This window comes from Schistocerca gregaria, chromosome 8, assembly GCF_023897955.1.
Source record: "Schistocerca gregaria isolate iqSchGreg1 chromosome 8, iqSchGreg1.2, whole genome shotgun sequence".
Classification (NCBI taxonomy): Eukaryota; Metazoa; Arthropoda; class Insecta; order Orthoptera; family Acrididae; genus Schistocerca; species Schistocerca gregaria.
Genome location: NC_064927.1, coordinates 152531404 through 152544205, shown reverse-complemented (window position 1 = coordinate 152544205; position 12802 = coordinate 152531404). Strand labels below are relative to the sequence as shown.

Genomic DNA, 12802 nt, shown 5'->3' with positions numbered 1-12802 from the left:
ATACACATTTCTGATTTCCTTCTCTCCCCTCTGACATGCTTGCCTCGAGAAAAGGGTTGCCTCCTTAGTCAAGAGGAAAAGTAAACACAGAACAGAATTCACATAATTTTTTCTCCTGTCTCCCATTATGTCACAGTTGTGGTAAAGGTGCAGCGGTATTCACATTTTCTTCTGATACTGCCCACGAATTGTTTCTAATCTTCCTATAGAAAGAACATATGCTTCAAATTTTGCTACTCTAGCATTAGTTTTTGAATGTTTTTAGCCAACATACAAATCTTTGTGATGTGTGCAATTTTCACAACCTAATAGTACTCACTTGTTTCTTTTCAAATTGAGCATCATTTCTGGACAGTAGTGTCATCAACAAGTAAACTTACCTGATTCATATCATATACATATGATATCTTCTCTGGCTTCCATCCGCATGTCAGCATCAAACTTCAACAATGTTTCAATAAGTCTCATCATCACCTGGTGAAGTGTTTAGACTGTGCGAGTGTCTCATATATTACACACACACACACACACACACACACACACACACACACACACACACACACACACACACACGCGCGCGCGACAGCCAGCTCTCCCCACCCCTACCCCTACCCCAAGTGCAGGGTCCAGCAACCTAATGTGGAAGGAGTGGACTGCTGTTCGACTTTCTGTCTATTCAGACTTGTCCAGACTTGCTAAGTGTCAACTACTTGGTGCATTCTCGGTGTACAGCTGCTAGTGTGGGGGTTCCACGCTGAACTCAGCTTATAGCGGTCATCCCTGTCGACGAGATGCTATGGAGCCTTATCACAATATATTATTTAATGGTACTCTCCCAAAAGCACTTAGGTTGGCACAATATTTTTACTTTCTCAAATTTCAGTGTATATCACTCTTTTTATGCTTTGTTCCTCCACAGCTGATTTACCTTTATGTCCCAGACATAGGCATCTAAAGTGTTCCATGCAGCACTGTGAGATGTAGAGCTGCGTTTGACTGATGTCCTGGCACCCACACTTGTGAGGAACGCTGTACGTACTCGGTATTTATTTGCAGTTGTAGTTTGTCGTTTGCTGTGAATAGCAAAGCTTGTTTTTTTTCTGAGGATTCTCACAGTTTTGGCGTAGGGAAGGAAGCGCAATAGAGGGGATGATGGGCTTTTTTTCTGAGGATTCTCACAGTTTTGGCGTAGGGAAGGAAGCCCAATAGAGGGGATGAAGGGGAGTTCCCCTTCATTCTTCTCTTCCTCTTTGCACATGGCAGCATCATTCATTTTATTTAACGCACATTCAATCTGTAATGCACATTCAAACTGAATTTTGCTGTAAAATTTTTGGAGAAACACAACTCTAAGGTGCTGCAGCTCAGCTCAGCTCAGCTCAGCTGGAAGGCTGTCACTGTTACAAATTGCAAGTGCCTGTGTACTAGAGTTGTTGAGACAGCTTACCACTGAGCCACAAGGCGACAGGTTGTTGCATTAAAGTGTAAATCTGTGTGAGTCTTCTTTCTGTAAACTGTATCTCCTAGAATACTGTTGCTTTCCTTCTTGTTATAATGTCTGTAGAAGGAAGACATCCATTGTGTTCCAAATCAATCATGAACTGTATGTTTTGATGGATGCTGTTCAGGCGACCCAGAAACTCGATCAGGGCCACTCTGCTGTTTTTACACACGACAAAGCTGCCATCTACTGTAACGGAGGAAGTGTTTAGGTTTCAGCCATGCAGTTTTTAGTGTTGTTATCTCAAAGTGCTTCATAGAGAGATTGGCAATTCTGGGTGCAAGTAGCGAGCCAATGGCTAGTCCATCAACTTGTTCATAGAATTGCTCACTACATTTGAAGTAGGTTACAGTGACTACATGTTCAAACAACTTTACCGTTTGGAGCTCAAAGTGATCTGCTCAGCGTACCAAGGCATCTTGAAATGGTACTCGCAAGAAAAGAGATGTTACATCAAAGCTCACCAACAGATCGTCCTTCTGCACCTGCGACTCTTTCAATAAGGCAATGAAATTGGCCAGGTTCTTCACATTAGACTCTAGTGTCCCAATATGGGTTTTGAAAGTGAGGCTAGATACTTGGCCAGTCCACTTACGGGTGCAGTAATGGTTTTTATTATATGACCCAATGGTATACTTTCTCAGTGAATTTCCTGCAGTCCACAAAAGCACAGAGGTGCTGGAGACTTTGGACAGCTGCTTCATATCTTCTTTCATTAGACCTGGCTCGAGAAGCAACGCCAATGCTTTCTTTGTCATTTTCATTTTTGGTCCTCCTCCAACTTTCTGTAGGCTGGATCCTGCATCAGAATACGTATTTCCTGTTGGTATTCATCGGCACACAATACAGCTGTCACATTTCCATTGCCAGCAGATGAGTATATCATGTTTTCATCTTCTCTTAGCATGCTGTCTGTTCTTCTGTTGTCACTTCTGGTTTCCGCAGGTGGGATTTGTGTATGTTCCTGCATGTTTTCTGCCCAATTTCCTCTGCTTTTCTCACTGGCACGCCAAAGACTGTTTCTTCAACACTACTAATAATGTCTTTTTTTCATATTGTGCCTGGAACAGGAATGAAGCTCAGCCCTTTCGAGAGGACCTAGGTTGTTGCGGAATCCAGTTCTTTCTCCTTCATACTGTCAATTGTTCTTGTATCACTGACACACTCCAACTTTACCCGAGCTCCCACCAACCTCTCAAATTTTCTATATGACACATCACACCATTGACTTGCAAGTCATGGAAGTGGTGTCAACTAAAAAGGACTTACAATATGGCGGCCAAACTCCCCCGAATGGGGCCTTCTGGCCAATAATGCCATACGATCATTCTATTTTTCAGTGGTGTTAAAAAAGCAACCCATGGCTTCCCGGCAGAAAAGGTGGAGGAAATACAGGGTCAACAGCAAACCTCACCTTCTGAAACCAAATATGACATCAGAATGGAAAGCACTAAGAGTACTGCGAGAAGATGAAAACACAATAGTCCTATCTGCTGATAAAGGAAATGACAGTTCCACTGTGTGCTCATGACTAGCACCATAAAATAAGCTCTCTGCTACAGGATCCACCCCACATGAAGCTGAAGAAGGACCTAACATCGATAATGACAACAACAAAAAACCAGAGATATAGAATGAATCTATCGAAAGGCTGCAGCGTCTCCATGCTTGAGTGGATTGTAAGATTTGTAGCTATTTTTGGTATTGGTATGAAGTGATGTGAGCTCTCTTTTTATTCGATGTATCATACTTCATAGTTGTACGCTGGATATTGTTCAAACAGAAGTCTTCAACAGATTACATGATATGCCACAGAGGTTCTGAGTACAAGCAATGTGACTTTGGCTGTTAATAGCATTGTCGTTGCCAGTGGAAAATTCTGTGAGAAATAAATGAGTGTGGCAGGTGTTGGTCAAACTGCTGAGTATCTGGAAATAACTTGCAGCACACAAGGGATGTAAAAGCAGAGGACGTTACTTTTTGGAAATTTGATTTTGTAAAGAATGACTTGAGATATGTGAAAATATCTGGTAACACCGTCACTCCATTGCTTGCTCACACATAATTTATGTTGAGTTTGAAAGAGGCAAATTTTTATCTCTATTTCTCTTTACAGGTTAAGGTCAATTAACCTGATTGTCGATATGAAATTAAGCAAAATTATTTGCTCACACAACTTGCACTCAGAGTTATAGTTCCACCACTCCTTTACCATTTCAGTAATCTATCATAAGACAGGGCAATATCATTTTAATAAGAAATTAATTTTGCACAGAATATTGTAACTGTTAAGGAACAAGTTAAATAGTTTACATTACAGTTTTTGTATGCTAATCTCTTCTACATCTTTCAGTAAATCCAGTTTCCACCACCATATCCTCACTGAAGTTTTATTTTCTAACTGTGTGTTGCCACACTGCACTTCACGGAACACAGCTGCACAAAACTAAGGCATGATGTGCTTAGCATACCTGCTTTTTCTTGCATTGCACTTTAGCTGGTTTGCTGCTGTGCTGCATTTAAATTTTTATCACTTTCGAAGGTTATGAACTATGCGAAACAAGGAATGTTGCACCAGCAGCTTTACACAAAGAGCTCATCCCATGGGTAAGGGGTGGATAGAGATGGCCCCCTATTTAGGTGTACGGCACTCATCCTATCTTGATGCTTTGGCAGAAGATGTGACACTCATCAAATAAATGTCAGAATTCTGATGTAGCCAACTGGAGGGAAGCTCGATCTTGTGATTTGTGCATCTGATTCATTCAGCAAGTAAACACCCCACCCCCCAATGAAACATAATTTTTCAAATCATTTACACACACACCTGCACATTTATCCTCACGTGCACAATGGTTACACTGGTATATGAGCATAGTGTATACATAAGTGAATGTGAAGGAAACTGAATGAAAATGGGTTATTATTTATAAGGTACGCAACTGTTCTCCAAACACACTGCCTTATTTTAGTATTACCCTATTTGTTAATGAATGTATAACGACTTTAGAGAGGAAAATAATTTATCTAGTACACAAGTTTTGTTTGTTCTGATTTTTATGGGACTAATAATAATAATTTCGTGTGGTTCACCGACCTGGTGTCAATTTGATGTCATTTTGGCAACTTGTGCATCCCTAACCCACCACAGTCATCCAACTCGGGAAAGAGGATTTACAGTTTAGTGAGGAATCAGAACAAAGTGTCATTTCTGGCTCACCACTGAGAGATGACAGCAAGGTTAAGGGCACACTGAAAAAATCTGTGGTCCGGCCATGACTCAATCCCATGACACTTTGCTTTCCAGGCACTGACTTTAAAGCACTAATCATCACAGAAGCATCTACTGAGTGAAAGAGGTAATAATGATGAAAAATGAGCCGCAGAAATGTGTACCACTCAAAGTAGTCTGCTGGCACAAACAAAATAATTACTAAAATACACAAGGAATGATAAATCACAGCTAAATATCAAAGGTCCTAAATACCATAGCAAAAAAAAAAAAAAAACTTACACTACTCAAAATTTTTATGATAAAGGAGGTTGCTGCAAGAGGCAAATAACTCTTTTTTGATCCAGCCTCCAATAAGTTCTTCACTATTTCTTTTTGTTGCTCAGCAGTTCCTTTCAGAAATAAACCAGATTCAATAAATGAGCCATATGCAAGAACACGTCCACTGTATATTTCACCAGTCTCCTAAAAAATTAAAAAAAAAATATATATATAAGTGTGACAACAGTAATTCTCCAGAAATATGTACAATGACTACCACCTATTTCCACAAATATACTAAGTATAAACACACATTTATCATAGCACATAACTGTGAAATAATGATCCCCAACTGATCTACACACATAAAACAGCACTGTAAACTATGTTACATTCTATAGACAATTTGAAAAATATTCCAATGATGTGGAATGAGCACTTTCCAGTAACGTATTGGACATAACTGGTTTTTATATGTGAATACAAGCTTCTCACACACTGATGAATAAATATAAAAGTAAAAGATACTTCAACAAGAATAATAATTAAATGTTTCATGATCACCACTTGCGCTAAAATTTCTGAATTATTAATGTGCCTATGGAGGGGGGAGGGGGCTTTACAGGCACTCAGCGTTGAGGTCTGACTATGGAGCATGAAGAGTTTCAAAAAAGAAATTTACAATTTACTCTTTAAGTTAACAATGTATTTAACTTGACAAGTGAATGTAAATTCTTGTGGCAACACCATTCACCTCTTTCTAAGTTAACATCAAATTTCAGTTATTGGTAATGATGGGCATTTTAAATGGTACTGTAATTGTCAAGGCACTGTTTTCTTCTTGAACTTTATGTAGATTATTTATCACTGCATTACAAAATATCTGTACTGTAAGTCTACCTAACTATTTAAAGGAATGTCATCAGGACAATCATGGCAGAGTCCCAAACTATTTTATCACTAGAATCAACTTTTCCTCCCAGAAACTGATCACTCCACAAGATTACTTCAAAAAGTAACATCAAATGAAAACAGTGAAACCAAGCTTATCAACTGACTGAAACATCTTGCTTAATGCAAATACTGGAACTGGCTGTGTAAGCTGTTAAAGGTCAGGGGGTCATGTGGCCCCCTGCAAGCTGCAGGTACAGGGGTTATTCACAATTACCTTTTCACATGTACTTCAGGGTTTCAGAAGATGACTGCACAGAAACTACGAGAAATACAGAAAAGAGGCACATATTAGTGGAAAGAGCATCTCTCCAAGTTTCAATTCTTCGAACTCCTGACAAACAATTCCCATATGAGCTCCACCTTCTCTGCTGATGATCCTGACTGGCCCGTTTTACTCGCACTGCATAACCAGCCAGTTTCAGGGAGTGTTTTGTACCACCCATAGACTGTTTTGTTTGTTGTTGCTTTTATCTGATATCTGATACAAAATCACTGAACCATTACAACTTAGTTCTCTACAACTATACCACGGCATGTATTACAAATCAAAACTTTAATGAAATGTTCTATGCAATGATGTGTGTCATTTTTCTGTATTTTTGCACAGTCATGTTCTGAAACCTCTTACATATTTATGAATAACCTTGTGTAGTCTGTATTTGAGAAGTGCAACTGTTCATGTGCACTACAGAAAACCTACTGTATTTTTTACTAAACATGTAGAATGGCATCACCTGCAAAGCAATCACCAAATTTCATGATCTAAGAGTAAAGACTTGTTAACAATACTCTAAATTCTGTCAAACACACAAACAGCAAAACATCATCATTTTATTACAGAAAGCTGATGAAATGAATAGTACAAATGAACTTATTGCAGGAATGACTTGCTGTAGATCAGACAGACAGATGCACTGGTCTACGAGAGACTGGTAAACATCCCATACATATCATGTATCAAGGCAGTTAAGATCCCACCCTTGCTTCCTAGCAAAGAAAATATTTTGCAATTATTGAGAAGAACAATATCTCAATAAGAGTATATGAGAGTGGGCAATAACTACAACAAATTGCTGTGCAAATAAACCTAGGATTGTGTACAACATGGTCAAGATTTTAAAATTTTGAAAGATAATCATATTTCTTGTTCTACAAAGATCTCCCCACCACTTTGACTTAAATTCAATCAAACAGATCTATAACATATTCCCATCAAAAATCAGCAAGAGAAGTTAAGAATCTTTTGTTAAGTTTAAAGGATTGACACTGCTGATGCACTCATGCTATGAAGAATGGCTGTGAAGGTCAGAGATAGGTATAGAGATACAACCCCATGGTAAATTTTGTGCTAGGATAAAGAGAATTTCAAATGTTGGAGAAACTTTTGAAGCTTTTCATTCCTGTGTGACTACAACACCATTAGGTTCAACAGGGTATCTGAAAAAGCATGTGCGCTTCAGTTCAGATTTTCCCAGGGGTTTCTCTTTGAAATCCTCCATGAGTAAGTTTGCCATAACCAGTGGCAGATGGCAACTCACAGCAACACCTACCATTTGTTCACAACACAGTAAAACTTCATTTCCACCTTTTTCTCACTTGTACGTTTTTGTTCTCTCTCACAAGTTACGATGCAGTGTTTCGGAGTAGACTGCCAGGACATGGATTGGTAAAGCCGATATTAGACTACAATAAAATTTGATAGTGTAATAAGGAACTTTGTCAAAGTCAGACATTGATCAAGTTTCTTTTATCATATCTAGCGCCTTGCCTTGGATTTAATCAGAAGAATCGTTCACCTTACGTTTACTGCATGGAGAAATCAACTGCTTGGAGCACTAGCATCCTTGCAGCTGTCTGACACACAATGTTTGTCAATATGACTCCCAAATTTAAATGGTGCATCACATATATAATGAAATTGATAGAAATATTCGAGGCAGATGAAGCACTGTGTAGCTTACAACATCCTGAATACAAAAACAGAACAAAAAGTGAGAGCTATAAAAAAATTGTGGATGCTATTAGCCGTGAAGTAGGGCCAGGATATGCCCCGAGAATATAAAGGAGAAAATCCACAACTTCTGTGGAAATAAAAAATTTTAATGACTGCAGTACACATTAAATTTATTTGCTTTTACATATTCCTCCTTCAGTGCATTATAAATAATTTCAAACACATCTGGTATTATTTTTGTCAACGTGCACTGCAGCATTAGAGTGCTAGTATGCCTATATAATGTTTTGTAGAATGTGACTTTTTATTTACTGGTTTTTCATTTGTGTTTACCAATTAATTTGATACTATGGTGGTATATTTCACATATATGTTTCTCACACTTATACTTTTTTCCTATAGTCCCTTGAAAAATGTATAAACAAAGTCTTAGTGTAGTCACCATTGAAGAGAAACTATGTAGATGTGAAGATGAATACGAAGTGGTTATTCAACGTAGCAATAAATTCCTCCATAATCAGCCTAAGGGAGACAGAAAGCTTCACTTGGTGATGGGGAGACCACATCCAAGCTCATCATAAGGTCCTTGCAGCCGTCAAATGAAATGTGTAGAGTTTCCGGAGTGGTGCTGACATTTGCTGACATAGGGGATCAATAAAGCCATTAAGTTGCCCTCACAGGTTCAATATTTATTGAGCAACAATACTGTGTCAATATACCATGCGAAAGTGCAAGACCAAGAAAGACGCTATACAACTGTGCTATATTTATGCCCGGGATGCGTCAGTTTAAATTCTGCCTTTGGAGTGAACATGTCAGCACTCAATGATGTAAAACTCACACATACTGCAATTACAGTCACTACATGCTCCAAGAAGACAAGCAAAAGGAACCAGTGATGAGCGAAAAAGTGGCTTGGAATGCAGTCAGATCACTGACATCCTAACATGTTCAGAGAACTTGCCACTACTGTTCATATATTCACCATTCAATAATGCTGGAAGTGATCTATAAAGAATAAAATGTATTATTGTACAACAGTGATACTCCAAGTGTGTTCCACAGAGCTCTGGGGCTCTGCTTGCCCTCTGTGAACACTTTGCTAAAATAATATCAACCTGAAGAACTAAGCACTTCAAGTCTTTTCACAAACTAAGAGAAAGAATTCTTATAAATATCATTGGTTATATAAAGTTATTTTTTCTCTCCGAGTACAATAGCTGAGAAATCGTTGAGTATCTGACCTTGATCAGTAACAATGAGGAAACCCGAGTAAAATTCGAGTAAATAGGTATTGCAATGTAGGCTAACTATGTTTTGTAATTCTTATTTCAAAACTTTGCTTAATATTTCTTGATATTCCTATATTTATTGTGTTCTCTATATCTCATGAAGAAGTAGAATTTTCATCAATGTGCAAGAGACAAAGCATTCATTAACAAAAGACAAGTACCTTGTTAAATGCTTGCTCTGCCCAAGTATTCACAATTAACTACCACTATAGCCCACTGCTCAACACTATTTGTGCTTACACAAGATAAATTCAGCCCAGTACACTTAAGGCACTCTAGTACTTCGCATAAAGTTATATGAAATAGCTGCTGTTTATCTTTTATCAGCAGCTTAACCTTTACTTGACTACATTAGTATTTTCCTAAGAAAATAAGTACCAATATCTATAATAATTGAGGGCTGTTAAACAACACATTACTAGTCGTGAAACTTTACAATTAGTCTACCTTTGGTGGGGATTTCCAATGTATCTACCATGAATGTTCAGAATTTGCCTCTATCTAATAAATTTTCAATATTAAATATGAAATGGCTAACAATGCAAAATTTAGACAATGGCTAATGGTTCACAGTCATATTTCTTTAGCCCATAAGGGTTACAGTACTAATTTTACTTACGCCTTTCGTTTTGCTGCCTGTTGACTGCAGTTCTTTATCAATGGCTGCGAAAACATCATCAATCTTTATTGAACTAAACGATGACAACAGACCCACTAATGTGGAAAAGAAGCCAGCTCGACTGTCAAGTCTGGGCGAAGCCAGTCCACGAACGAGCCGACTCAATGTGTACGAGGTCTCCAAACAGATGCCTTCCTTCTGAAATTGAAGCAGCCAACAAATTTTGTTGGGTGTTTTTCCATTTGCATTTCACAATAGTAAGGCAAAATAAACAAAATGATGTTGTTGTGATCCTCATTTCGAATATTGGTATCAAGCAGGTCTCTATGCAAGTAAAATACATACCTCGAATTCTGATTCTTTAAGATGCAGATAATTTAAAATGTAAACAGCACCAGATATTCTTTGTTTCTCAACACTTGACGTTAGTTTTGAAAATGAATCCAACACCGAACCTTCAATTTTTGAAACTATGGACTGCATCTGTTTTGATTTTTCACCCATGTGCTCTTCCACAACACCGCTCGACGCCATTTTGCGGTGCAACTGAATCCAATGGCTTTACTATTTGCGACTTTTGTGTGGCAATCGAATTCCGAAATTTTGAAGTTCATTGACTAAACCAAAGAAGAAACGTTATCAACAAACAAAGTTTAGTAAGGATATTATACTTTTATGAAGTTCTCTCGGAACTTTATGTAGTCAAAATTATCAGTATCTCCTAACATATTCAATAGTACTCTCGGCGCACTCAACATGGCTGGGCGAAGTGATGATCAGAGGCAAGTAAACAGTTTCAGATTAAGTATTATTTTTCCGATCGTTCCATTGTACATATGCAGGCATTTTCATCTGCTTAGTGCTACTTTGGCGATCAGATGATGTGTTTGTAGTGAATATGTGAAATAGTAATCAAGTGAGCATGTGAGGTTAAGAGCGTGGAAAGCCATTCAGTTTTCGTAATGCCCTAAAAGGACATCCAATGATTTTATCTTATTACTGTCTCAATATTAGTGTTAATTAAACATTTTACAGAGATTATGGGCGAAGAAAACCTCTACCGACGGAACCACCTTATAAGGCATATGTTGGTAATTTGCCTCAAGGAACCATTCAAGGAGATGTCAACAACATATTTGTTGAATTAGACGTAAGAAAATATATTATTTTTTTCTAGATTATTTGAACAATTATTTGCAAGCATCTCATGTAATATTGTTTCATTTCCTGAAGGTAAAATCAGTACAGTTAATTATGGACAGAGATACTGATGAATTCAAAGGATTTGGCTATGTCGAGTTTGGGGATCTCGAAAACTTGAGACGTGCTTTAGATCTAGACGGCAGAGTATTTGTAAACGGTTGTATGATCAAGATTGATGTAGCGGAAGCTAAAAGGAGTGAACGAGGAAGAGGAGGCGGTGGTGGCGGCGGTCGAGGTATGAAGAATCTATTTACCAGAAAAATGTAACTTATAGAGTAGTTTATCGTAATGTATAACTTACAGTAGATTTTGTAGATACCTTCTGAAGTGAAGGTTGTTGTTCTAGTGTACCATTTGATTTATTTGCATTCTGACTGTGCCTCACAACTTGTCTTTTAGCACTTAAGGAGAACATGTGAAATGGAAGTTTTTGTGTAGTTTTCTTTTGAGGGAGCAGTAAACTTGCCTTCTGTGGCTTTAATTGATATGAACTCTGCTAAAATTGTTATACGAGAGGTAATGCCCATCTAGACTTACAGATTTATTCAATGGATATTAAATTAGGCTTTGTTAATGAAGGTCTGTGAGTTCTGATGAGTATGGTATAGATCATGTGACTCCTGTAGATCCACTTTTAGTGTTCTTCTTTAATAGTTCTGGGATTAAGGCCTGGGTACTAAATTTAGCTGCTGCTTATAAGTTGTAATACAGCTTTCTTTTCCTTCAGTTACAGAGTAAAATACATTATTACCTATATTGTGTAGACTGTTGTTTGCATCAATCTATTTTAAACTGATATTGGTGTGATATGTTATAGCTAGTATGGTGTGATATGCTATAAATCTTTGTTGCCTACCTCCTTTGCTGTTTTCTTGGTGGATCTGAGAATACAGCCACATGTACTTTATAAATAAGCCCAGCTAGTTTGATTTGTATTTAATTCTATGGATCAGTGTTCAATAATTATAGTAAAACAGTTTGATTATTTGTTGCAACAGAACACAAATTTTTCTCTGCAGTACATATTGATTTTACACCGTTGATATCCCTTGTTGAAACATCTAAAGGGAAATACTGAACTTGTTGGTACCTCCTGTCTGTATTGACATAGGACATCACCTTAATGGTGGACAGAAACTACTCTTTCAAAGCCAATGTATCAAATGTGTGAAGTAACTTGATATAGAGATTTCACAAGTTTCGGCATCACAGACGCAAATTAGTCCATCAGCTTTCTACTTACGTGGACCATCAGCTGTGTTACATATTAGTAAGTCACGTTGTGACACGCAATTGCGTATTCTTAGTTGTTGTTTTCACCAGCTCTAAACCAAACTGTTACGTTCCACCATAACTTACATCTTTAGTAAAGATACAGATCAGTCTATCAACATACTCTAGTTAAAATAACTTGTTATGTATGTTTGGGGGGGGGGGGGGTGTTTTTCTATCAGAGAAGTCTGAACATGTGAATAACTATCTCTCTGAGTACACGCTCTTATGTTCCATATTACAGGTCAGATCCAATTTCTGGTATCAGTAGGGTCAACACATCTTTAAAAAGATAGCAAACTGTATTGGGAAGCAGGCACTATTTGTTTCTTATTATTGCCATAACATTGTGTTTCTAAATTGGCTACAACCGTAGATATGTCATTCTAATTTGTATTTGATGTCAGTTATGTGAAAATGGGGAAAAAAACTAATAATAGTGTTTTCATATCTTGAGTGCTGCTTTTCCTAGCTCATCAAAAGACGTAGATTTAAGTTCTCTGTTTCTCTACAT

The 12802-nt window shown here is 37.7% G+C and overlaps 2 protein-coding genes across 3 annotated transcripts in view; one reads left to right on the top strand and one right to left on the bottom strand.

Annotated features, from left to right (window-relative positions):
- LOC126284994 (myb-binding protein 1A) overlaps positions 1 to 10355 on the bottom strand; it is a 90753-nt gene extending 80398 nt beyond the window's left edge. Inside the window, exons 1-3 of the mRNA XM_049984286.1 lie at positions 10159 to 10355; positions 9814 to 10011; positions 5016 to 5198 (exon numbers count right to left, since the gene is read on the bottom strand). Of these exons, the coding sequence (XP_049840243.1) occupies positions 5016 to 5198; positions 9814 to 10011; positions 10159 to 10347 (570 nt within the window). The 5' untranslated portion in view covers positions 10348 to 10355. The remainder of the gene's footprint in view (positions 1 to 5015; positions 5199 to 9813; positions 10012 to 10158) is intronic.
- Positions 10356 to 10504: 149 nt separating this feature from the next.
- LOC126284996 (eukaryotic translation initiation factor 4H) overlaps positions 10505 to 12802 on the top strand; it is a 65215-nt gene continuing 62917 nt past the window's right edge. For both annotated transcript variants that reach the window (XR_007551587.1, XM_049984290.1), the window contains exons 1-3: positions 10505 to 10595; positions 10849 to 10963; positions 11047 to 11251. Coding sequence is in view for 1 of the 2 variants with exons in the window: in XM_049984290.1 (XP_049840247.1) it covers positions 10570 to 10595; positions 10849 to 10963; positions 11047 to 11251 (346 nt within the window). In the remaining variant the exon portion in view is untranslated. The remainder of the gene's footprint in view (positions 10596 to 10848; positions 10964 to 11046; positions 11252 to 12802) is intronic.